This window comes from Dermacentor silvarum, chromosome 6 (genome assembly GCF_013339745.2).
Source record: "Dermacentor silvarum isolate Dsil-2018 chromosome 6, BIME_Dsil_1.4, whole genome shotgun sequence".
In the NCBI taxonomy this organism is placed as follows: Eukaryota; Metazoa; Arthropoda; class Arachnida; order Ixodida; family Ixodidae; genus Dermacentor; species Dermacentor silvarum.
Window position 1 is genome coordinate 73153276 of NC_051159.1, and position 26788 is coordinate 73180063.

Genomic DNA, 26788 nt, shown 5'->3' on the forward strand with positions numbered 1-26788 from the left:
TATATTCGGACCACTCAACCGCTCGTTCCAAACTACCCACACTATAGTATAGCCAAGGTAGATATACCTGGTAGCGAAGCTTCCATAGAAGCCCATACGTTCAAAACATGGCGGTTCATCGGTGGTTCATGGGGCTTAGTGCCATCTGTGTGAGGAGGGAACACTTCCGGCGGAAGAAAAAATAATGTGACGTCAGATCCGTTAAAAACAGAAGTGACGTCATTTTGTTTTCAAAGGCGCGAAATTTGTTTTCGGATGCGTTCAACTACAGCTGTATATTCAAATGCCCCGCCATACGACTTGATGGGCGTTCCGAGCTTTCAGCGCGGAAAGCGATGCAGGAAAAGGTCACCCGTACGGGTGTCAAAATAGCATCCCTGCACAGAACATACTTTCTTTGGAGGCCGTCGAACACTTTGGGCGTAGAGTGCTCGTCCTTTCGTCGGACGCCAAGCCCGTCGGCCAGTGCTAGCTGTCGCACGAAAACAACTAAATTAAACAATTATCTGGTGGTCGCAACTCACTGCTTTTGACTGAATAGGTTAAGAAACAATGAAACTACCCGCGTCACCAAATTTAGGCAAACGTCGACAAGCAAAGCAACACAACATGTGAGGGGGGCGTATTGTAACAGGTGAACTTACGAGCGCGCCTTTCTGCACACTTCAAGAGCTGCATTGCATTGAAAGTGATAGCGGCTTCAACGCTCGCCGATATTGGTGGGCGCTAAAAAAAAGGTATTTATTGATAATGATCAAGTAAAACAGAATTATCTCTTCTTTTTTCGCCATGCGTATATAAAACTGATTAGAAACTTTATTTTCGTTGAATGAATCTAACTGTCTCTCTTTATTTATAAAACGCTTTTTTCTTTCACAATGTTTGTTCCCTCCAAACATAGTCGCGCTTAAATCGCTGCTCCCATAACCACCCTTGCTGATGTCGGTGACAATTCGTTCTGAACCGCTTTTCGCCCGACCTATGTGAATCGACCTTGGTATAGCTGGCAACAGACGAGCGCGCCGGCCACCACTGCGAGCGCTCCTCGCCCACTGTGCCCGCTTACCCATATCGACCACTCCAGGCGTTGCGCCACGGAAGAAATAAATCGTGGGCATAGGGTGATTTAGGCTTTATATCTAGTCTCTATATCTGTTCATTCGCGCGCCCTCTGGGGCAAGATTGGAAGCACACGGCGTTGGTTTACTTTGCTCGAATCCCTCGCGCAAGTGCTTTTATAAGAGTGTGGAAACTCGCCTCTCGCTTCCTTCTTTTCTACATCTCTCTCTCTTATTTTCGTCTTCTCCTCCTCAATGTGGTTTCATCGTTGCAGACGTTGCGATAGCCGCCACCAGCGATTTCGTCAGTAAGTAAACAACATCAAGGGTGGGTGAGAGCGCAAACATTTATCTGGGAGATTCCCCCCGTTCCAGTATATAGCTGTCGTAACCTCAGCAATCACCGAACTGCGAAGCGAAGGTGGTTGAGCGCCGCCTGATGTGCACTGCCACCCACACTAGCCCGATTTCGAACCCGAAGCGAGAGCCCCACGTCTGGTCATAACGCGCGTGCTGAAGTGCAAGCACTCGTTCGAACCAGTTTAATATTCAGAATGCGCAGCAGTTGCAGTGCGAGGAATAGAATCGCTGCATTGCATAAATAATCTGCCACACACGCTTACAAGCACTATACGAATGCCTCGACAACTACGCTAGATTACGGGCGGAATATCATAAACAGAAGTGATAACCGCTTGTAACAGCGTACTTACAGGCCTGCGTCGTACACAGAACGATCGATGAACATTCTTTATGAATATTTCCACCTACAGTGCACTGACACACACGTTAATTCATTTTTTAAACTGCCGTAGGTTTGCGACTGTCCTGCAAATCTGCACCGTGTTGTATATTACTCTTAGGGAGAGCTCCTTTTCTCCATTTATACCACGCGACTGACTTTTATTGTTGCCTTAATTCTGTCGTACTTTCTGAGTTTAAGTCGCGTTTTTCTTTTTTCCAAACTTTTCGCCGGTGTAACTTATGCGTAGCGATAGTTGGAACAGATCTTAGCTTCTAGGGCTCGCCGTGTAGGCAGAGCGGCGGGAGCAGCAGGCTGTACAACGTCACGAAAAAGTTATTCAGAAGCCGACGAAGGTTACCCAGCCATGCTGCCGGTCAAAGTGGTCTTGACTGTGCGTCAAGTGAGTAGGCCTTCAACGTGTTCGAGTGAAGTGCAATAAATATTGGTTTACTGCGGCTAGAAGGTGTGTTGGTTGAAGATTTTAAAGCGATAGCTTTACTAACCTATAGTCGAGCCGAGTTTCGCCGTCGCCAGCAATTTGACCTTCAATTGACCGCAGCTGCACCGTAGCCTTGGCAACGCATCACGTGACTGGCCGCTTCGAGCTCTGCCGTCGCCGGCGGTGGCTTGGCGCATGCGCTCTCCGCAGCTGAGTCGCCGCCTGACCACGTGACTCGCCACGCGCCTGGCTAAGAGGAGCGCCACGCTCGCCTAGTCAATGCGAGCTTGGCCATGGATGAGAGCGAGGCCGGGCTGTCTTCTCTGAGCGTTGCGCGGGAGCGGGAGGCTTTGAGCCATCGGCGGCAAGTGGCGTCTGACCACCCCGCGGATATCGCCCGGCGAGCTGCTTCACTGAACAGGGTCCGGATTGCCAAGCCTAATCACAGTCATGTCTAGCCACCGACCTAGGCACAACCGTCATACATGGCTTAACGATGAGTGTATACCTAAGTATAAAAATCACAGCTAAATCAAAGGTTAACCAAGTGAAACCAAGACTTAACCAGGCTAAACCGTGCTTTCGCTTTGCATATCCAGGGTTACCTGAGCTAAGCCGCAGCCATTTTTTTCTTGTTCTTTTCGCTAAAATTTTTCTGTTCATACAAATTTTCTTTACGGAAACTTAGTGCCCTGACATGCGACCACTCAGCATTTCGCGGTGAATGTACATGCGTGCAATCGTATCGCTATGTTAACCGAGTTAAAATAGGTTCGTCTTATACACCGGTGCAATTCATATACCTTTTCATCTTCGAAACTCGCGAAAAGTTACGGGTGCGACCTATATACAAAACGTGCGACACACGAGTATAATCCAAAGAACGTGGCATATTGTCTCTTGTTTAGTGTTTTGTATCTAACTGTGATTTTCAGGTGGCTGGTTCTTCCCATTTTGCTGCACCTAGAAACAACAGGAACCCGTCCCTCTCTGTCCGACCGGAGTGGTATTGCTCTCTTCTCAGCCAAGTACCTCGTATATTTGCGCTGTGACCGTTATAGATTCATCGGTTCACTAACTTACTCGCTTGCCAGTTTTACAAAGGACTAACTTGGCACGTATTCGATCAGGAAAAAGAGAAAACAACCGCCACCGTAAGCAAAACAGGCGCGACACGTGCCGGATAAAGGGAAAAAGGGAAAAGGGCAAAAGCCGGATAAAGGGAAAAAGGGAAAAGGGCCAAGGCGTTTAAGACAGCACCGGAATGCGATCGTCAGGCTAAACATATACTAAGCAAAAATTAAAAAAAGAACGTTATAAGACTCATTTAGCGTTAATAAATTACGTCATTGCTAACATGATATAGACGAAAAGGGCCGTGAAGGCGCGTCGGTCCCTGCCAAAGTGCAACACACATTCCATTAACATTGTACACAGATATGGGCACCGTTCTAAAATATTCTGGTGGCACATGCACTTATATATCATCGCGTCCGTACGTTACAGAAAAGCTGCTAGTGCATGCGAATCGAAGCACTCGAAAACGTTGCAAGCGTGTTTTTGCGGTGTCCTGAGAACTAGATCAGTCACCGAGCTTATGGGGTAATGCTTGGGGTGATGCGCAGAAAATCTTGAAGTATGTGGATTAATTAGGGCCTAAATTAAAATTGCGACACCCTTGTTTTCTACCTGTTAAGAGGTGTTACGTACACGAGGGAAAATAAAAAAAACTAACGGCAATTTGGTGTTTTGCAGGAATAAACGAAGACTGGCTGTGTTTGACCTCACCATGTGTATACTTGGAGTGACGTGGAAGTAGGAGACTGCCCCATCCAGTCGAGTGTCGCTGAGCAAAAAAGGCCCACAGTCCATACGTGTGGGCATTTTTTTTTTTTTTTTTTTTTTAACGGAGCGCCGTAGTGCGCTTTCTGCGGTCGGAGGGAGTGAAACCGGCGGACATACACAGTCGGCTGTTAGGGCTTCCCAATCCTCCGTACAGCCCTGATTTGGCGCTGTCAGATTGCATCATCTTCGGTCATTTGTAGGAGGCGCTGAGTGGGCGTCGGTACAGCTCAGATGACGAGGTCCAGCAAACAGATCAGGCGTGGCTTTGTGAGAAACCAAACACCCAGCTTCATCGCCGACGCTGATTCGCGGAAGATTCTTCGCGGACGCGGACACAGAAGCTGATTGCACGATACCAAAAGTACACTGCCGTGCAGAGGACATATGTGATAAAGTGACAAAGCGTAGTTTTTCTTTTCATGTGAAACTGGAGATGTTACGTGAAAATTTACTTAACTTACTGATTTACCCTCGTTATGAAACGCTTATAAAGCATCCCCGTGAGAACCAAAAGGGGCAGCAATTGAAAACCTGAAAAGAAGAACTAAGTTATGGGTCACGTGTGTAAAAAGGTTGAAGTGCGTGGGGTAATTGTGTGCTTTGCAAAAAAAAAGAATGTCGACCCTCAGTTTATGTTTTCTTTTTTTTCCTACTTTATGCGTTATGCGAGGCGTATAGGTGGTTTTCCAAATCTCATCGGTTAACTAAACGAGTAACCTTGTTTATATTTAGTTCGAAATGAGAAACTCGTTTTGGGTGGTCAATAATAAAAATTTTAAGTGTGTACGTTAATTACAGTCCTGGCAAAAAATTACTGATACAAGCGTCCTAGATCTTTACAAGCGTATTTTACGAACTACACAGAAATTTTGTCCAGTATCCTGAAAAAACTCAATGCACCATAAGGTTGACATTCTGAGAGAATAAGGAGGGCATCTTACGGGTGACACTTGGGCAAAGTGTCAAGAGCTTCAGTTAATTACAGGCTTTGCGAAACATTTCTTAAGAAAGTGCTCGAAAGCATTATACGGTCCTTATCCACATTGTTTCCCAGTATGTACACCCTTGCAATTTTTTTAACAATATCACGCGACCATCGACTGGGCGGCGTGTCGGCGCCCTTGCAGTGGCGAGGGACAGCGGGATTGGCAACTTTATGTGCGGTCGTGCAAGGCGAATTCTAGTTCTAATGTCTTCTGCTGCACTGTTCGCTTCAGGAGTGCCCCTCACGGCTACAAGACCACTAATACGCCGTGCGGTCGATGCTCCCGTAATACCTGTAAAAAGTTGCAAGCGTGTACGTACGTGCTTGCTCCCGAAATCGACAAAGTCGTCACCGCTTTCGCCAGGGTGCAACTGGCTTTAGCTACGTGCACTGGAATCGCCAATTTCCCCAAAATTTTCACGCATTAGCTCTAAGGAAGCCGGAATCGATTAAACAAAAATAAAAATCGATCATGCAGTCTTCCGGCCGTCCTGCTATCAATTCAGATCTCTTTTCCCAAATCCTCTTATTCTGAATTGCCTTTCAGGGAAATTAAGAGTTAAACTACGAGTGAGAAAGAAGAATGCGCAACCAAAACAGATGAAGACGCTGATATCACACTGTCTTTCGTAAGAATCACGATGCCGAATTTGGTGCTACAGACCCAGTTTATCTTTTTCTCTTTTTTCTTTTTTGAATGGTGAAGGAACCCTTGTGTTTTTAAGACAAGGATTCGATCCCGCGACCTCGTGCTCAGCAGCCCAACACCAATTGCTCGCATTAAGCGAATAGAAATCACTCGAAAGTCGCATTGTAGTGTACCGAGCATGTTTGCAGAGCACGACAGCATAAGGACAGCACCGATTTTATTTTAGCAGTCTGTAACACTAATGAAGTGGAATACACTGGAGTTCCCTAAATGGCGCCTACACGCCATGGACATATATATCAAATTGCGACTTTTACCCGGTTTTACTCGACGTGAAGAAACCTTGCTACGTCGCCCGCGAGTGGGCGTCTCCTTTGCGAACGCCTATTCATTCCTAATTGGAGTGGCAGACAGTGCCAATTGCAACGCACGTTCCACGTGAAAGAAACCTTAAACCACCTCCTGTGTGGCTGGCCATCATATATGAAGATGAAAGGCTTCACCTTCGGGCAGCTCTAGGGCAATTAGGTGACAGGGCTTTTACAGAGGACTATGGCCTCATGTGTCTGCGATGTGCAAAGCCACAAAAGCGCTATCGCGTTCATAGTCCGTGCACCTTCTCCTCCGAATTCATATAGTCCGTGAACTGCTCCTCTCCACGTGTGCCAGAGCCGTTTCCCCCGTCGTCAGTGCAGGGTAGTCAATCGGGGCTCATCCTGGTTAACCTCCGTCTTTTCTCACATCATCCTCGCCCCTCCTCCTTCTCCCTCTCTCTCTCTCTCTCTCTCTCTCTCTCTCTCTCTCTCTCAGGGCAGCCGCTGCCAAAACACGCTTTTTTAGCTTCGTTATGTTCTGTAGTACGCTCCTTCGTTCGTGATCTATCGTCTAATGCTGAGTGAACTCACTTGGGCAGCAGCTGGTAGAGGAGGTCCTCGGCCTTCCGCTTTTGTTCGAGGTAGTCAGCGGTGCGTTCCTCGACCAGGGACTCGAGACTGCTGGCGTACTGCTCCAGCCGGCCCACCAGCGCCTCCAGCAGCGCCTCGCTCGCGCTGCACGGAAGCCTGCGAACGAAACACACGCAGCCGTCACCACGAGAAGGGCAAAACGTTAGTGACGCTTCACTTCGCGAACGCGGGTTACGCGCAAGCGTATATGGACGTCGTGAACATGCACAGCGAGCACCGCGGCGTCGAAGCACAAACGGAAAGGTGCGAACGCGGCGATTCTCTTCTCCGCGACTCCGCAGCCTTCCTCCTCCGGCGCTCGCTTCCCTCGCAGCGACAAACAATGAAGTAAAGATTGATTTCATTTAATTTCGCCGATTTCATCTACGCTTGCGTGTAAAACAATGGTCGTACTTTAAGACCCTGATTCACACAGCCGTTATCCATCCCGACCCGACACCATTAAGGCACCAGCCTTTGTCAGGGTAGAGCATTCCCTCGCCGGTTACTCCTCAGGAACAAGATGCCGGCGACGTTGACCGATAGTCTAAACGTTACCGGCGTCCCACTTTTCAGCAGAGAACTGGCGAGGAAGCGCTCCCTTCTGATACACGCCGGTGCCGCGACGATGACCGTGACGGTGACGGGATGGGACGGGATGGCTGATGGCTGTGTGAAACATTCCTAAGAGGAAGCTTCACCACCTAGGAGATATGCTATCTAAATGCGTGTGAATGGAAGAATTGCCTACTTTGGCATCCACGGCACCGAAATCGAAGGGGCGTGTTAAATTTAAAGGAAGAAAGATAAATATACCGACTGTAGGAAGTATAGTTTCAATTTAGCCCAATAATGATCCAAAAATAATTCTTGAAAATAAAGCACACTCAGGTATCAAGTTTAGAAATAACGATATCACAATTCCACGAAAAGCACTTATTGAGACACATCTAAAGCGGACAAGATTAATGTATCATTCACCACTCGCTGAAATACCATTGATTTTGGATGGCCTTTGAAAAACCGTCCCTATATCCTTGTAAACATTTCATGTAAGCTATCAATATATCTCAGTTGCGGGCTTCAGATTCTCTAACAGATGGAATTTACAGAACTGCAACATCTGTTCTTGGTACTGAGTTGTGGATCTGTAAATTTTTGGCAATTCTCGTAAAAAAACAAGGCCATAAACCCTATCTTCCCTTACAGTCGGTAGAATAATATATATATATATATATATATATATATATATATATATATATATATATATATATATATCAGTGAAGTAAAGAGTAACCGGAGCCGGCACAGAAGTAGTTCAAAAAATAGAATCACGTAGGAAAAACATAACAAGACTTTACTTTAATACTATATACTTATATATATATATATATATATATATATATATATATATATATATATGCAACAAATTTCATTCAAATCACTTCAGCTGTTGTCCAATTTGAGTATTTATGCATTTCACACGTACTTGAACAGAAAAAGCGTAGTTGGCCCCGAGCTAAAACCTTTCTCCTATGGCAAGAACGCGCTACACCCGTACCTCCCATGCCCTGGTACTTTGCGATAATGGAGAATGCGCGTCTAAGGCCGCAGTGCCCCAGTAGCTATCTTGCGTTCAGCAGCAGAGCACGAAGTCAAGGGTTCGATTTCCGTGCGCGGTAGCCGCATTCCGATAGAGGCGCAGAACGCACGAGATGCTCGTAAACTCAATTTTAACATGGTCGAAAGCTGGGCCACGTGGTACACGATTCAAGGTGAACAACCCGCTACAAAAACACAACGTACACACGCGTGGAAGACGACGGGACGAAGCTCGACTAACGAGTGACTTTTTATTGCAGGAAATAACGAACCAATAACCTGTAAATTCTTTACTGGGGGAATCTCGATATATAGAAAAAGAAACACTACATTCAACATTGAATAAAGCATTTGTAATGTACAGCCGCCCAAACCATTTTAGTAGCGTGGGCAAGCGGCGACTTTCTGTGGGCCAGCACCTCAAGTTAGGATCAAATTGACAAATTACTATGCTATCTTCACGAGCTTTGTGACCATTAGTTAACCAACTTTCGATTGAACTAACTTTCGCAAGTGCGTTCGATCGTGACGCACTGGACAGTAAAAAAACAAAAAAACAAGAAAAAAAACGCATATACATAAGCTAGCTAAAGATCTGGCCGGCTATACCCTCGTTTGACAAATTGCGTCAATTTTCACCAGCTGCAGTAAACCGTTACAGTATCTTAGAAGGATAGAAGGATGAGCTAGTTGGTATTCTATTACGTTCCAAGTGTGTATGTGCCTTGTGGGACAGAAATTAAAAAAATAATATTTAGCCGATGCGAGAATGTTTCCTTCCATATTCGTTCTTTGCGCACGGCGGACACTAGATGGCCGAGCAGCCATCATGGCTAAATAACAGACATTGGTTAATTAACTTTCTAATTACTAGTTTAAATGCCAACGTTGCATAGTACTATTGTAGGAGGACGCCGTAGGAGGCAAAAGCAATTCACGCGATTTTAAGACCGCCATCAGTTGCTCAAATATTCGTCGGCAAAAACTCGACTTTTGTCGCTTCGATAACGAAACTGGGCGCACGACGAACGCCTGGAGAACTGCCCACGTAATGCTTCCCGGCTCGTTTGGTTTCAATACGTACACCTACGCATACGTACATACATAAGAGTTGCCCGTGGGTGCCTCTTATTATCTCGCCAAGATCACACCTCAGCGACTTACCGCCGCTCGTTGCACAAACACGCGAAGACGGATTGCACTCCTCAGCAAGTCATAGCGAGCTGCTCTACGTCATGACAGCGTCGAGAATAACGTGGGCGGTGCATTCAGCACTGTTTTCGCGCCCAGTTTCGATCGAAGGGACAAAAGGTGAATTTTTTGTCGACGAATATCTGAATAGCAAATGGCAGTTACCAAATGGCGTAAGTTTAAAATTAAATTCTGGGGTTTTACGTGCTAAAACCACGATGTGATTATGAGGCACGCCGTGTAGTGTGGGCCTGCGGAAATTTTGACCACTTAGGGATCTTTAAGGAGCCCCCAATGCATGGGACGCCGGCGTTTTTGTATTTCGCCCCCATCGTAATGCGGCCGCCGCAGCCGGGATTCGATCCCGTGACCTCGTGCTTAAGTAGCAGCGCAACGCCATCGCTGATAAGCCACCACGGCGGATAAAATGGGGTAAAATTATTTTTTCGTCACTGCATGCGGTGTCGTTCCCCAACTCTACGATTTCGATGCTGGCGTTAAAGCCAGTAAGCAAGAAAAGATAACTAACGTATATCGGTTAATTAGGGAACGGAGTGAGACGGGTACGTACTCGACGATCACGTGTCCGCTGGGTTGAATGAACGAATGGTAAAGTTAGTATTACCGCATGGGGTAAATACTAGTTTATTTATCGAGTTTATTGCCGAGTCTGTTGCAAAATACTTAGTTATTATATTTCGTGTCTCTTTGTTATCAGCGCAATTACCAGATCACTGGAAGTCAGCCCGAGTTGTGCCGGTATTCAAGAAAGACGACCGTCTATTATTACAAATTATCACCCGATCTCCTTAACATCATCATGTTGTAAACTAATCAAGCACATAAAAGATCACAAATTAAGCGAACTCTTAGAACACTCAGTTTAACAAATCATCAACATGGATTTCGAAAAGGCTTTTCTACTACAACACAATTGGTTAGTGTAGTTAACACTTTTGCAGCTTGTCTTGATACTAACCATCAAATTGACGTAATATTCCTAGATTATAGAAAAACATTCGATACAGTTCCCCACGGTAAACTAATTATAAAGCTTCGGTTAATTGGCATACCAGAATTATTTATTTCCTGGATTTCAGCTTATCTGAACAACCGTAATCAATACGTTCAGGTGGGAGAACAACACTCTGGCTGCCTTCCGGTAATTTCTGGCGTTCCGCAGTGGAGCCTACACGGCTCCCAACTTTTTTTGCTATACATAAATGATATTGTCAGTGTGGTTAACACCCCAGTTTAAATCCGTCTATTGGCTGACGATTGCGTTTTGCTTAGAGAAGTTACCTGCCTTAGTGACCAATGTGACCTTAGCTCTAACTAAGGCAATGAGTTAAAATTGTGTGAGCAATGGGGGAATGCTTCTTAACTGGCGATGGTGCACAAAGGGTCCAAGCTCAATAGCACATACCAGGGACAAAAAGAAAGAGAAATAGGGAGAGAAAGAGAGAGAGAAAGAGAACGAGAGAAAGAAATAAAGAGAAATAAAGAAAGAAGGAAAGAAAGAAAGAAAGAAAGAAAGTCGCCACGAAGGTCAGATACACACACGACAAGCTTCGCTTACCCCCTTTTTCTCGACAGGGGAAGGACTGGTGATTTTTTTTCTTCGGTACGCATAAAATTGTTCGAACCATTCGCTGATTTCCTCTCTTAATCTCATTAGCTGGGCAGCGCATAATTGCAGTTGTTCCTCTGCACAAGTGGCAGGACCCACCGTGGGGAATCGGCCAAGAATTGGGCTGTCGGCACAAAATGAGTAAAGTAGTTTAGAGGGGGAAAAAAGGTAATGTGGGATGTCCCTTTTTCTTATGATTAGTGCTTTTGTTGTCTCTCTAGCTCAATAATGCGCGCGCCATGCCAAATGAGGAAAAGAACACGGTGTGGGTGAAAATTAAGTGATCACTCTTATCATCATAAAACGAAAACGGAGTGATTTGAATCAGCTTAGATAAGCGTGAACGCCAGCTTAAAAACTATAAATATATATAAATATAGAGGAACACGTGATCGTTTTGAAGAATACATCGACTGAGTTGCGAGGGCGCCTGTAATTAATCAATATCTTAAACCAATATATTCCTGAAGAGTTTCGCATAAAGGTGCCCGAGGCAATCGAAGGAAAAGAAAAATGAGCGACGAACTCATACCGAGGAAAGACTTCGAAGCGGAAAGCTCAAAATGAACGAACTAAAAATATGTGCACAAAGCACTACATTACAAGGTGCGGTTGTCTCAAAAGGAAAGCGTAACAAAAGATCAAGAAAAGTTGGAGGTTGAAGAAAGCACTCGTCGATAAACGCCCTCTTTCATCGACCATTTTCCCGGGGTTGTTTTCCCTTCTGTTTAAGAAACAAGAAAACAACATTACATCAATATTCTCGGCCATGTTCCTCTCCTTGAGAAAACGAGAATGGTGCAATTACACGTTTCACGGAAAGAGTAAAGGAATTTCCCTCTTTAGGCAGTACAAGCAGAACTTATATGTGAAATCTAAGTGCCTCAGCGGTTGGGCTATCTGGCAAATTACCTAGCAGCCACGCTGCCCAGTACCAGTCCATGACCATATCAATTACGCCCTAAATATGCATGTTGTTTTTATTCCACATTTCTCGGCGATACCTCGAGTGCCAGTGAAAACGCTGAAATCAGAGCATTTGATATTTTAATTTGCTTCTGAAATGACTTTCCGCGCAGAGTGCAGCGTCACACATTAACAATTTTCGGCAGTGGACACGACGTAAAAGTACGTGACTTACGCTGTTTGTTTTGGCTGATTGGAACTGAAGAATATATTGTACGCGTTATGCTATGCAGAAAATGACGACCTTAAATCCAAAAACGTGTTTTATGTTTTCTAAAGCGATGAAGAGGACACACCTTAGTGCAATACAAATTAGCATGTTTTGCAATTGACACTAAGTGCGCTGTCCAGACTGGCACGTAACGAACATATAATTAATTATACGCAATCGATTACATTTGCGGTTAATTTTGTAGTTTAACAATTATTTCTTTACTCGGTAACGCTCACTGTAATTTAATTACATTTTCAGTAACTAATTACACGTAAACAGATACCTTACTGACAAGACAAGCATTAACCATCGAGGCAGCTTTGAGAACATGAATTCGGCGACAACTACAATAAGACGGCCGAAATCATGTCACGCAGCAGCCCCATGATTGCGCATGTTCAGGCAGGCAAACCCGGAGGTTCAGTACACTCCACCACGCGTTGGCCGATGAATTGAACCGGTGCTGGTATGGTTCAACAGCGAAATCCGCCTAATACGATTGGATTGTGAGGTTTTACGTACCAAAACAAGGACTTCATGACGAGGAACGCTGTAGTGGGGAATTTCGAATTTTGACCACCAAGGGATCGTTAAAGTGCCCCCATAGCACGGGGCAAGGGCGTTTTTGCATTTCGCCCTCATCGAAATGCGGCCGGGATTTGATCCCGCGACCTTGTGCTTCGCCGCGCAACATCGTAGCCCCTAAGCCACCACGTCGGGTACCTAAGACAATAATTGCAGGAAATAACATATCGACGACTTTATTTCAGGATTTCATTGGCCTACCCGCGAGCGTCTTCACAAAGTCCCGGCAACATTGAATCGCTGTGCTTCATAGAGGACTCACTGCTGAGTGAACACAATATTGTGCACGAGATCCGTCCGTATATGTTATACGCCGCCCTACCCTCCAGGGTGTACATCGAGCTAACCTCTCTTTTTCCTCCTTGAGCAAGTTTTCAATGTCGCTGCTGATGTCTTCACAACAGAAACGAGGGGCGTGACCAACGAAATTTTTAAATGCGATTGTTTGTGCAGATAAGCATTGTATGAAGGGCTGCAGAGGACGCACTGGAATGGTCAGGCCAGCTTGCTTTGTTTACTGAATATATGAAAAAGATCGGAGAAAGTAACGTAGAAAAAATCAATTACTATGCAGTAATAATTGAGTTACTGTCGTAATTAGTAATTGTAACGAATTACATTCTTGAATGAAGTAATTGCAATTGTAATCGTTTCACTTTTTTCCTGTAACGCGCACAATTCTGGCGCTGTTCAATGGTCTACATTCGAAATATAACGTAAAAATAAGCATTTGCATGCAGCACGTGGAAAAGTTCATTCAGTGTGTAAAGATAATTCTGTATATTTTGGACAAACATCCGATGGCTATTTATAAACTTTACTGTGCATGAAAACGTGCCTTTGCAGGCTCCTTAATCAGATGGCGCCACCATATGAAACGAGGGTATACGAAGAGAAGGCCACAACGGGAAGGAAACTTCCGGTACGGCAGGATGAAAGCCGCGTTTTGATTGGAAGCAGCACAGGTCATCTCTGGCTGAGCGAAATGCGAACGGGTCCATATGAGTTCCTCAGTAGGCGAGTTTAGTTTGCTGCAAGAACGACAGTGAAGCCACAAGCAAGTCGGAGGATCACTGAATTGTAATACGTTGTGCGATGACTCATCGTTGAAAGACTGTATTTCTAATCATCATCAGCCTATATTTACGTCCACTGCAGGACGAAGGCCTCTCCCTGCGATCTCCAATTACCCCTGTCTTGCGCCTTCTGATTTTAACTTGCGCCTGCAAATTTCCTAACTTCATCACCCCCCCCCCCCCCCCCCCCCCTAGTTTTCTGCCGTCCTCGACTGCACTTCCCTTCTCTTGGTATCCATTCTGTTAACTGTAATGGTCCACTGGTTATCCATCCTACGCATTACATGGCCTGCCCAGCTCCATTTTTTTCCTCTTAATGCCAACTAGAATATCGGCTATCCGCGTTTGCTCTCTGATCTACAACGTTCTCTTCCTGTCTCTTAACGTTAGGCCTAACATTTTTCGTTCCATCGCTCTTTGTGCGGTCCTTAACTTGTTCTCGAGCTTCTTTGCTAACCTCCAAGTTTCTGCCCCATATGGTAGCACCGGTAGAATGCAATGATTGCAAACTTTTCTTTTTAACAGCAGTGGTAAGCTTCCAGTCAGGATTCGGTAATGCCTGCCGTATGCAATCCAACCCAATTTTATTCTTCTGTAAATTTATTTCACATGATCAGGGTCCCCTGTGAGTAACTGACCTAGATAAACGTACTCCTTTACACAATCTAGAGGCTGTCTGGCTATCCTGAATTCTTGTTCCCTTTCCAGGCTATTGAACATTATCTTTGTCTTCTGCATATTAATCTTCAACCCCACTCTTACACATTCTCCCTTAAGGTCCTCAATAATTTATTGTAATTCGTCCCCATTGTTGCTGAATAAGACAATGTCATCTGCAAACCAAAGGTTGCTGAGATATTCGCCGTTGATCCTCACTCCTAAGCCTTCCCAGTCTAAGAGCTTCAATACTTCTTCTAAGCATGCTGTAGATAGCATTGGAGAGATTGTGTCTCCTTGCCTGACCCGTTTCTTGATAGGTAACTTTCTACTTTTCTTGTGGAGAACCAAGGTAGCTGTGTAATCCTTGTAGATATTTGCCAAGATATTCACGTATGCACGTATTCACGTATTCACGTATGCACGTATTCACGTCTGACCAGGTTCCACGACATCACGACACACTACCACTTACAGAGACGCGTATACCCATTCCCTCACGCTAGGTTAGACAGGGTGCAAGCAGTACACTACAGGCAGTTACAAACTTATTCTTACATAAACCCAAGACTCATGCACGCCATGTATCCAGACATGTACACTACAAACAGATGCACATCCTGTGGCGAGGTTGCCACACTTAATCACATGTTATGGTAATGTTAGGACATAACAAACAATTCGGGCAGTGCCGACACCTCCGTCTCTTCCACCGCCAGCCTCCGCTCGCGTAGGAAGACTGCACTGCTCAGCTCGAACCTGACAGTACAGGTCTGGGCCGTCCAAGCCGAGGAAGCCGCTTCGAGACAAGGTCTCGGAACCGCGTCCGCGGCGGGTGCCCAGACCCACTAAAAATACGCCGGACTCAAATCTGATCGATTTGATATTAAAGTTTACGTTCTTCTTCTTCTTCTTAACGTATGCCTCATGTACTCCTTGATTACGCAATGCCTGTGTGACCGCTTGTATCTCCACTGAATCAAATGCCTTTTCATAATCTATGAAAGCCATATAGAGAGGTTGATTGTACTCCGCAGATTACTCGATTGCATTATTGATGACATGGATATGATCCATCGTAGAATATCCCTTCCTGAAGCCAGCCTGTTCTCTTGGTTGGCTGAAGTCAAGTGTTGCCCTGATTCTATTGGAAAGTGTCTTGGTGAATATTTTGTACAATACTAAAAGCAACCTAATAGGCCTATAATTCTTCAATTCTATAACGTCTCGCTTCTTATGGATTAGTATAATGTTGACGTTCTTCCAGATCTCTGGTACACTTGAAGTCGTGAGGCATAGCGCATAAAGGCACGCAAGCTGTAAATCAGATGTAAAGTACGAAGCCCTCGTTGTCCGGTAGACAAAGCTTCGAGTACAGTAAAGGACAACATGCTCGAAGAACCCAGCGCGTCTTACGCTGCCGTGTATTCCAGCAAAAAAAAAAAAAAAGGAACGAAGAACAACCGTGCCCTTGATCGCCGCACTTCGTTTTACTTTCTCTTTGCGCTAGCTATTTGTTCTTATATTCTCATTAACAGTTTGGGCCCACGAAGTGCTACGGGTGCATTTCTAGAAAGCGCAAAAGCTGTATAGGCCGTCTGACTGCTTTGTTGTTTCCAAGCTTTAGGCGACATGTGCGCACAATTCCGTCGTTTCCCGTAATATTCGCAAGAACACGTGCCACTTTCCACCACAGTCTGTGCATGGAGTCGTCGAGCGCTATGAAAACATCGCCTTCAGCAATGCTAGTGATGTCTGACACTAGCCTACAAGGAGCGCTTCTCAGGAGTGTTAAATATTCCTTGTACCAGCGATTCCATGTGTCCTTTTGCATCTCTTGACGCTTGTATTCATGTGTTACGCGGCTCAGTATGAGTGCAAGGCACTACGGCTACAGTTTACAACTCAGGAAGCGCCATCAGCCGTTTGACATTTAGGAAATGGGCACGTGCAAATACGTCTTGTTCCTCTGGTACAACTGCTTCGATTCAGTTAGGACCGTGCTCGTATAATCGGAATCTAGAAGGGACCTTCAAACAGCTTTCTTCAAACTGTCTTTCACTAATCGCACCTTACGCTACCAAAATCCACCCTACTGAGGAGCACGGTCAGCAGTGCATTTCCAGGTAATGCGATGGCCTGACCGATAATCGCCATCCTCATTTTAGCGAACAGTGCCATACACTGGTCTGATTGAATTATTAACCTAATGCCTTCTTCTTGGTGGGCGTTAGGGAAGCAAAGGGCGCCAGCGAATGGTCGACTGCGATTCTGGGGGCCTATGATGAATTCGCAGTTCCCTGGCGCTTCAACAAAATGTTCGCCGATGTGTGCTGTTTCTACTGCTTAGATCACCTGACGAACAACATCGAACTGACTTTGCAGGACTACTTCAACGAGCCTTCGGCGAGCACTTGGACCACCACTTCCGTTACCAAAAACATTGACGGTAAGATCAATATCTCCTAAAGCCTTGAGGTTCATTTTTTGAGAGACTTGTTTATTGATTAAGGTGCGCTGTCTTGCCGTTGTCCAGATTACCTCTGATGTGGCGCAAGCCTTTGACACCTTTTAGCCAACCTCTAAACCTTGCAGAAGTACGCTGTCTATGCTACTTCACTTTGTTTTGTTTGACATAGCCTATATGGAAGAACTGCTCCTCACGATTTCCGGTAAAGCCGTTACTTGAGCACGTTTACCACCCATTCTGGAGCACATAGAAGAAGCGCGTCTTTTTGACAGTGCGAGCTCACTCTTTGTGAGCTCGCACTGTCAGTGCTTTTGACAGTGCGAGCTCGATTTTGTGAGCTCACTCTACGTCGACAGTACTTTGCTCGGCGTCCCTTGGTGGCACACCTGAAACAGCAGCCAGCCGTTGAGAGAAGACGCTTTTTGAGTGAAATATCTACTACGCCATGTCTCGCAAGGTCATTCATCGCGTCGCAATGACCTTGAGCCGCCGGAGCGCGAGCCACCGGAGCGCAAGTAAGGCAGGTGTGACGTCACGCCACGTGATCCGCTGTGGAGAGGCGTCGCCGTTGCGCTCGCTCGGAGCCTCGCCGATGCGGAAGCACGTGACTAGGCGAGGCTTTAACGGCTGCATCGCCGGCGCTTGATCGCTCAGTCTCGCCATGGATGGCACGCCGGCTGAGCCGTCTGTGCGTGCACTTCAGCACAAGCGACAGGCAGAATCCAATCATCCAGTAGATACAGCTAGACGGCAGGCTGCGAAATCTCAAGCAAAGGCAAAGTTGGCTTCTGAAACACCGAAGCAAAGGAAGGCCAGATTAGCACTTTATAGAGAAGCTTACCAAGCGCGAAAGCGTGCATTAATGAAACACTGTGTGCATAGTCTTTGCAAAACCAAGCCAAGCAGACCGTTCGCTCGTGATAACTAGGTTTACAAGGTTTACAAGAGTTAAATCTCAGCCTGTTTTTTCTCCAAATTGTCAATCGGCGCGTGGCAACCCTGCGTTTGGTATGCCTTCTGACGTAGACGCACTCCTCCTGCTTTGCCGTGGCATTGTTATTGAGGACTGGAGCCGATTCCGTGGGCGGACTACGACTGCCAGAAGGATGTTGTTGACAGTGTGCTCCCTGCACTCCCCCTCGATGCGAAGCTTCTTGAGCAGTTCCTGAAGTTCTTGTTCCGAGCTCAGATGGTCACTCACACCTGACGCCTCAAATCGACCAATATTCCACCATTATTTCTTGCGGAATAGATTTTGTCAGTGCCTCGAACAGCATTGAGGCGTAGGTCGGTTCCGAGTCCTTTGAGGCCCCTGTTATTCATTGCACAAAGTCGTACAGGCTTCTCAGCGCAGTAACGTTCACTGATGTAGTGACAGGGTGGGGAGTGCAGAGGTTTTTTAAGTGTTCTTGTTCAATAAATTTCGCACCTCCGAACCGCTCCTTCAAGAGGGAAATGGCGTCCTCGTAACTGCTGTCCGTCGTTAGTATGCCTGCAATAGCCTAGGCCGCCCGCCGTCTAGAAGATAGTGGAGTTAGTGGAACTTACCGATATTTTTAAGCTGTGGGTTCTCGTCTATACCAAGTAGTGAAAGAAGTTCCAAAATGGTAGCCATCTTGTAGGGGAACCGTCGAATCTCGTTAGATCTAGCTAAGGAAGCTTCGCTCCGGAAACGACTGAAGTTTTTCTCATGCTTGTTTGATGCAACAAAGATGATCGAATCAGTTGGTGCGTCGCCTGCGGGCCATGACGTAGCCGACGATCGGACGGTTAGCTCCAGAATGCGATGTCGTAGCAGACTAACCGTTCTCCCAGACCGGTCCTTGTATTCCAGCACAGAGTCAAGTTAGCAGCCAACTCGTCGTCAGTCATTTCTGCCGGAAAACTGCCGTGGTTGCTTAGTGGCTTTGGTGTTATCCTGCTAAACACGAGGATGCGGGATGAAATCCTGGACGCGGCGGCCGCATTTCGATGGGCCGAAATGCAAAAACGTCCGTGTACTGGGGATTGGATGCTAGGTAAAGAACCCCAGGTGGTCGAAATTAATCCGTAGTTATCCCCTACGGCATGCCTCATAAGCAGATCGTGGTTTTGTCATGTAAAACCTCAGAATGCTTTCTTGTTTTTAATTTCTGCCTGAAGTATTCGTTGGCCTTGCGAGATCGTCGTTGCTTTGCTCGAGGCGTCGAAGAATGCTGCGAAGCGCCGCGAGATCAAACTCGCTGCTGACTAGAAGATCCTTAACTTCTTTGATCGCCGAGCTGCTTTCGCGTTCCGCAGGCGTTCCATGGTCCTCTACGAAAGCCGGTTCCAGGTTTCGGCACCAGTGTAAAGTCCAAAGACCTCGTTGTCCGGCACACCAGGCTCCGAGTAGAGTGAAAGACAATACGCTCGACGAGACCAGCGCAGTGCGTCTTACGCTGTGGGTTTTCCAGCAAGGAGACGAAGAACACCCTTGCCACGTGCGCTTGAACGCCGCACTTCGTTTTTTTTTTTAATTTCTCTTTGCGCCAGTTATTTCTTTGATCTTATTAACCTTAGGTGCCCAGAGCCCGACCTATTTTGAAGTGCCCCAATTAAGTAAAAAAAAAAAAGCTCTCAGCGTCTTTCTCAGCAGCCCCTGCAGCGGATACGCGTCCCCTAGTCTTCCACCACTGCTCCTGCAACCCATGCATTCGACGTTGAATATTATAGCCTTCAAGCTGCAAACGTAACGCTGTGAACGTGACGAAATTTGAGTCTGATGACAATTTGTCTTTATTTCGTGTCTGCGCGTTTGCAATAACAAGTACGAAAGAAGCAGTAACAGGAAGTTTTACCCAAGGTTACAAAGTTAAATACAAAGTAAAAGAGTATGCCCTTCGAAAAGCAATTCTCGAAACTGACATCTTTTATAACGCCGCGCAAATTATGCTGCGTGACATCTGCGTATCCATTGCGAAAGCGCATCGAATCGCTGAATATAATCGCGTTTTCCGATCAAATGGGCAGGATGACGATTCTCAGTGACACTCGGACATTCAGACGGCTATATTGCTGAGCCTGACACGCTTACGAAACTCCAGTGGCGAATCACCGATTTGCCATTACGCAACGGGAAGCCTCAGTGCACGCGGCGATCCGTTGTGAAAGCGATGTAATCAATATATGCGACCATTTTATTGTCGGGCGCGGCCACTACTAGCGACAAACAGATATGTGCTGCGATTGTCATCATCGATTGTCAACTCATCGCGCCGAGATGGAGAACACGTGCGCTTATACGCCTGTAGCAGTTCCGTAATGTCTGGCTACACGTGCCAGTGTCGCTTAGTATAGCTAAAGCGTCCCGCTTTGCTGAACACGCGGTCGCGGATTGAATTGGTGGCCGAGGAAGTGGCATTCCGTCGAAGGCGAAATGCATAAATGGCCATGTGCAGGGGGCAATATGAGATCCGCGAATGGGCGCCAAACAGCAGAGTTCTTGCGTTCTCTGACGAAGCAAGCACGTGGTGCCGAGAAATGGCACAGCGCATGCGCGTCCTTTCATGTCAGCTTGCCTGCCCATACGCCCACTTCTTGACAGCCTGCTGTCGAAGAGCGCTCTTTTTCGGCCGGCGGAGTGTTCAGTGCATTATTACACGTCACAAAGGCCGAAACAGACGCCGATCTCTCAGCCTAATATTCTGCAACACCGCGATTCCAATATCAGGCTGGCAAGAAGTGGGCGCATGTGCAGGCACACGAGCATGAAAGGACGCGCATGCGCCGTGGTATATTTCGACACCAGGCTTTTGCTTGGTGAGAAGGCACAAGAATGCGGCTTGGAGCGCGTTCGCAGGTCTCGTATTATTTTGTCCCCGCCTGTATACAGTGAGAGGGAAAAGTGTGGAAGCTAGAGCTGTAGGGAAAGAATTTCTTTTTTTTTTTTTCGTAGCCTATAGGCGTGGCGCTGGAAGTGAAATGGTATATACTATATGTATACAGCCAACTGTCTGCCTGTTTGACCAATGTAATGCGCTTACGTAATTGCACGTTGCACTGCTGTGCAGTAAGATATTTATTTTTATATTTATTTCTTCTTTCATTTTTTTTGCCGATTCTCCGGTCTCTAAACTTTTGCTCCCAATGGTACTTGTATTATGCGTGCTTTAAAAAGTATCGGGAGGTCACAACTGCTCGGGATCCCTCCACTGTGGCGTGTATTGTAGCCTGTCTATTTTGTCTCACACTTTCGGAAATAATATCTCGAAACTGTTTGTTATATAATATTGCTCCGTTGTATTACGGTTACGGTCCTTACTTCCGTTCTATGGCGCTCGTTTATTTGATTTCTCTCTCGCTCTTCTTTCTTTTTGAGATTGAAGCTAATTTGTTCGCTAGCTTCTTCGTCGGTTGTATCTATCTATCTATTTATCTAATGATTAGAGAGGAAGAGCGAAGCACCTCACTTGTTTAGCCTCCGTATGACGTCCTTAAGCTCCCGGAAGTCGGGCCTTCTTGTGGGGCTGCTCGTCCAGCAACGGTCCATGAGCCTTGAAAGGTCGTCGCTGTCTCCGTGCCCGCAACGATCTTTCAGAGTACACGAGTTAATCGTGCTTTTCGATCCTGCGGGAAAAACAGTTGCAACAATTAGAAGAATATCTTAAAGCAAACCATACGTCATTTTCCCAAAATGCAAAAGCGCCCGTCTAAAGAGAGATGCGATTTAAAAGTCCTACGATATTTCCTGTGGACAGCAAGCTATGGTTACTTTGCTTTGTAGATTCTTGCTAACTCCACTTATGTTTAGCTTGCCTTCGAGGTTACTTGAACAATGACATTTGTGTGTGGAGTATTACTCCACACACTTTGTGGAGTAATACTTAATATTGTTTAAGTTTGTTTTGTACATTTAGCATGTTTGTGTGTTCGGGATATGTGTGGGCGTGTTCATGGGGAAAGGTGGAGCCTCAAATTCCTGACAGTGCCTGAGATAGCCGGCTGTTACGTATACCCTGGCTTCCCGTTTGTTTGCAGTTTTTAAACAACAAAGAAAAAGAAATCAGAAATCCGTAAATGAAGGCCATCAATGCAGTACCCGTGCGTCACGGAGTGTTCCGAGCGCCCTCAATTTGTAAGCTCGCGTGACAAATTCAAATTCTCAGAGGTGAAATTCTGTTGCCCCCTAGCCCGAAGACTGCTACCCGTAAAGAGGAACATTGCTGGAAAGGTCAATCCTCTGCGCAGAGATCAGCGAAAAGGCAGGGCTTTTGGCCCCTAAGTTACGAGAACTGCTCGCTTCGGGTGCACCTCGAACACAGGTGAACCTGGAGGCTATTAGAGGCAAACATCAATTACCTCAAGACAAGCTTCAATCAGGCACTCCTGGTTTTAGAGAGCACCCCCTGCGAAATCACCTGAAGATGGTTGACTAGTACAATAATAACGCCGATTGTAGCGCATTAACTGGTTTTCTGGGCCTGGTGTCTTTTCCCTATGACAATGCTTTCGGCGCTTTTCGCGTTCTTGAGTGGCCGCTACCAACAAGAATGAGATACTAGGCTACACACTTACTGAGCAGCCAACCGCGCCCAATTTAAACGAAGTAGAGAGACTAGGGTGTGCGAATATTCAAAATTTTAGAATACGAATCGAAAAGTATCTGCTATCAACTTCGAGAATTCACTATTCACAGATAGAATCGCAGACAACAGTCGATAATGTTCCGATACATGCAGGCCGCCTCTTGCGCCGCGCAATAACTTTATTTACTTTGTAGTTCTTAGCAGGTCAAAAGCGGTCACGGGAAAAAGAATAAACAATACACGCGTGTCAATATTGATTTACTTCGAATATAAGGAATAACAAGCACAAATACTCGTGGGAGAGAGAGAGAGAGCGACGAGAGAATTATTTTCCGAACGATTCTGTCGCAGGAGAGCTGCGGTTGCAACGCCGGGGCACAAGTTGCTGAGCCAAGGCACGGATCAGGTAACTAGTACTGCTCAATGAGTTTCAGTAATTCAGTCAGAATGGCTCGCTTTTAGGCAGCCTATGTAGTAATTTGTTTTGTTTCGTATGTACGTATTTGTCTAGATCTATTATCTGGCCAATCTCGCTATGTTTTCATCCCTTTAAAGCAACAGTGCGCGGTGCCTGTAGTGTCACTTGTCTCCAACCAACGCTGTGCGTGCATCTGGTTGACGTTTGATCCATCGTTCACGCTACTGCCATTGTCGTCGTATCCCCAAATAACCGATTTCGAATTCGAATGTTTCTTATTTACACATTTCACCTCCGCTGTCCGGACGACGTCGAATTGCGAACTGCTATTACATACACGTGTAAATAAATGCACATATGCCTCATTTTGCTACCAAAGGGACTCCGCGCAAGCTTCAGATTTCACTTTGTCTAGAAATGAGAAAATAGATGATATTCGATTTGATACTTGATCATCATCATCATCATCATCATCATATCCTATCTTTATGTCTTCCCTCAAATATTCGTATTTGATTCGATTCAAGCACTTTGCTTTTAGAACACCCCCCAAAAAGACCTAATCAAATTATCGGGTTTACCGCTCCATACATCGTGGGTGCGGCCCGCCTCGGCTTGAAAGAGTCGAGCCTCAGGACTTTCGTAAATAAAAAGTTTTCACACACACACACCGCTCGATAGCCACACGCGGACTATATATGTTTAGGGACGCCGTAGTGGGTAGGCTCCGGATTAACTTGGCCCACCTGGGGTTATTAACCGTGCACCTCGCTATGTCAACTAGCGCTTTTGCACTGCGCCACGGCGGACATTTGAACCCGCGACCTCGTGCTCGGTATCAGAACGCCGCAGGCACGCACTGAACCATTACGGAGCGGGTCCAACCCACATAAGCAGTGATGATGATGATGATGATGATGATGATGATGATGATGATGATGATGATGATGATGATGATGATGATGATGATGATGATGATATGTGTGTTTAATGGGGCAAGGGCGAGGTCTGGCCAAAGAGCACCCTAATAGGAATTGACTGGCTATATCGCAACGTCAGATGCCCCGTGGCGCTTCTCACTGCGTAGTTAGCACAGTGCGGTTCACTGATGCTCCTCAGTTAACGTAAACGGTGTCATCAGCAGCGCGTCGCTGCCCTCTCAAGATCGAGAATTCATTAGTCCGCGGGTATGGCGCATTTCACCGCACAAAACTTACGGACCTCTGCATAATCTATGATAACGTACTGCCGCCTTCGCTGATGCCAAAGCAGTATCATAACAAATTAAAAAAAGAGGTAGGCTGACGTGAGTAAGCCAAATCGGCCCTTGAGAGAGCCGTTTTGAAATATGATCCACCTTTAACGACTCCGCAAGAAAGTTACACTGCGTTTTCCCTCTTTTTAATGCATTTCTATTCGCCCTACTTAAGGAGATGATGGTGTCCCGCATCGTGCAAGGGGTGGCCCTAAGAGGCTATTTTAGTATAGTGGCTGTCTTATTGGCTAATTGCGAAGATTCGAGCGCCACGTGGAGCGCATCACCCATTACGCGAGATGCGCCGTGTTTGGCGCGCCTTGGGAGCTAAATGGGCGATCGTAAAAGGACCGAACGCATCTACCAGCCTGTAACACCTCACAATCTCCCGTCCCGAAGTTGTAGCAAGTTTGGTCCGCAGGCGATGTTATCATGCCCAGCAGGTACGGGCAGTTTGCGCCGAGAGGAAGTCGTTCGGACGCGGCTACACGGGCGAGTGTATTAACCGCAGAATTATACAGCGAAAACCTGCTTAGCGGGACAGGCCAAGTCTTATGGCGGTGATTGGATGGAAGCCGCGAATTATAGATAAGGAATTCGGTATTTCAGGGACAGTACACCTCGCTACACAGCTGTCGTAGAGCTTCTTCAGTGACCACCATGCCGGCGTTGGTGGTCCAGCGGCTCCTCAGCCGTACAGTCGGCGCACAAAGTTTATGGACCGCGCGATCCGATCTAATGATGAACATTTCCGCCGATTCTAGGGGCAAGCAGCCTGGTATTCGGACTTCTAGCATATGCTAGAATATCCGAACAAATCAGTACTGTACGGTTTTGCTGGTTACGGTCACAAATTGCTCAGAAGTTCAATAATTTCTCGGATCACACGGACCGTAAATGTTTGATGCCGACAAATACTCATGTTCTGAACAACGGTGGTTCTAGTCACTGATTCGTACAGCTATTTCATTCTTCATAAAAGCACCGAGTCAGCTACTTTGGAAAACCTACAGCTACATATAATGAGTGTTCGAACATATGTATAGCGATATCTATAGCGCCGCCGTCTTTAACCCTTCATGAGGAGGAACCCTCATCAAAAAGGACGCGTGAAGAGCAAGTGAGTTGAGCAACTGATGGTTTTTTGGCAGCGTACACTGTGCTATTTCTTTCTTTGAGTTTTGTTAATGATTCATCAAGCTAAAATGGGTTATGGGGATGGTTCGTGGATTCTGAATGCACCTTAGAATAAGCGCGAAGGAACAACTGACGAGGAAGTTAAGGCAGGACAGAGTTGAAGTACCGCGCTCCTCCCGTTATTCCTCTCTCGTTCCTTAAACTTTACCATGTCCTTAGATTCACTCGTTATTTCTCGCTCAATTCGCTGTCTGATTAGAAAAAAAAATAATACCGGCGCGAAAGTTTAATTGCATTAAGATAATTTGAAACAATTGCATAGCTCAGTCTTCGTAAGCAAGATATCGGTACTCTTCTCGTCATATATCCATTTTCATGGATACTAAACTACTTCTAAGCGAAGAAAGCAGCCGAGCGGTGGCAGTCAGTGCCCACACAGCTAAACTGATTATTGTCCGTTAACCCTATTTATCGATTGGCGATATGTTGGGCCCTGAAGCTGCCACCACGTGCACAGAAAGACACAGTGGAACATGTGTACGGGTTACTTTAAACTCCAGAAGTTCGCTAAATGCCATCTGCACCTAAGAATACAAACTTTTTTTTTGTTTAAGTTCCATCTCCAAAGCCGCGAATGAGTATGCCGAAGGCAATTTACTCTAAATGCTAAGTAGCACTGTTTCCGTAGGCGCTTGTCAACTGTTACGCAGCTCTTTGAGACAATTCAGTATTTTACAGATACTATAAACCAGAAATAGCAAGTTGACGTTATTGCTCTGGATTTCTCAAAAGCGTTTGATAAAGTCTGCCACGTAAAACTTATTCAAAAATTGAAAACATACGGTATAAATCCCATGGTAGTAAAATGGATTGAGGCGTACTTGCGTAACAGATGGCGGTTTGTGGAATAGCTGATGAGTACTCAGCTTCCTTGCCTGTCACCTCTGGGGTGTCCCAAGGATCTGTGATAGGAGCCCGTGCTATTTCTGCTTTACATAAACGATATTACTAAAGATGTGGACCCACAGATTGAGGTTCGCCTTTTCGCGGACGATTGTCTGTTATTTTGTCGAGTTAAGAGCGTCCACGACCAATCCCTGCTGAATGATTCCCTGAACGTAATTTCCAATTGGTGTGCTGCGTACTACATGGAAATAAACTTTGAAAAATCGGTCTGCATGAGTGTTACAGCGAAAAAATCCCCATTGCAATAAACTTACAGAATTGGACGTAAGGAAATTCGGCGAACAATGAAAATGAAATACCCTGGTGTTAACATCACACATAACTTAAGCTGGAACGAATACGTTGCCAATATTTGTGAATCAGCACAGCGAAAGCTGGGAATGCTTCGGCGACAATTAAAGCAAGTGCCT

The 26788-nt window shown here is 46.0% G+C and overlaps 1 protein-coding gene across 3 annotated transcripts in view; it reads right to left on the minus strand.

Annotated features, from left to right (window-relative positions):
- Positions 1-26788, minus strand: part of LOC119455580 (atrial natriuretic peptide receptor 1) — a 302037-nt gene that overhangs the window by 167116 nt on the left and 108133 nt on the right. For all 3 annotated transcript variants that reach the window (XM_037716981.2, XM_037716982.2, XM_049668881.1), the window contains 2 exons: positions 21487-21643; positions 6627-6782 (listed from right to left, as the gene is read on the minus strand). In XM_037716981.2, the coding sequence (XP_037572909.1) occupies positions 6627-6782; positions 21487-21643 (313 nt within the window). The remainder of the gene's footprint in view (positions 1-6626; positions 6783-21486; positions 21644-26788) is intronic.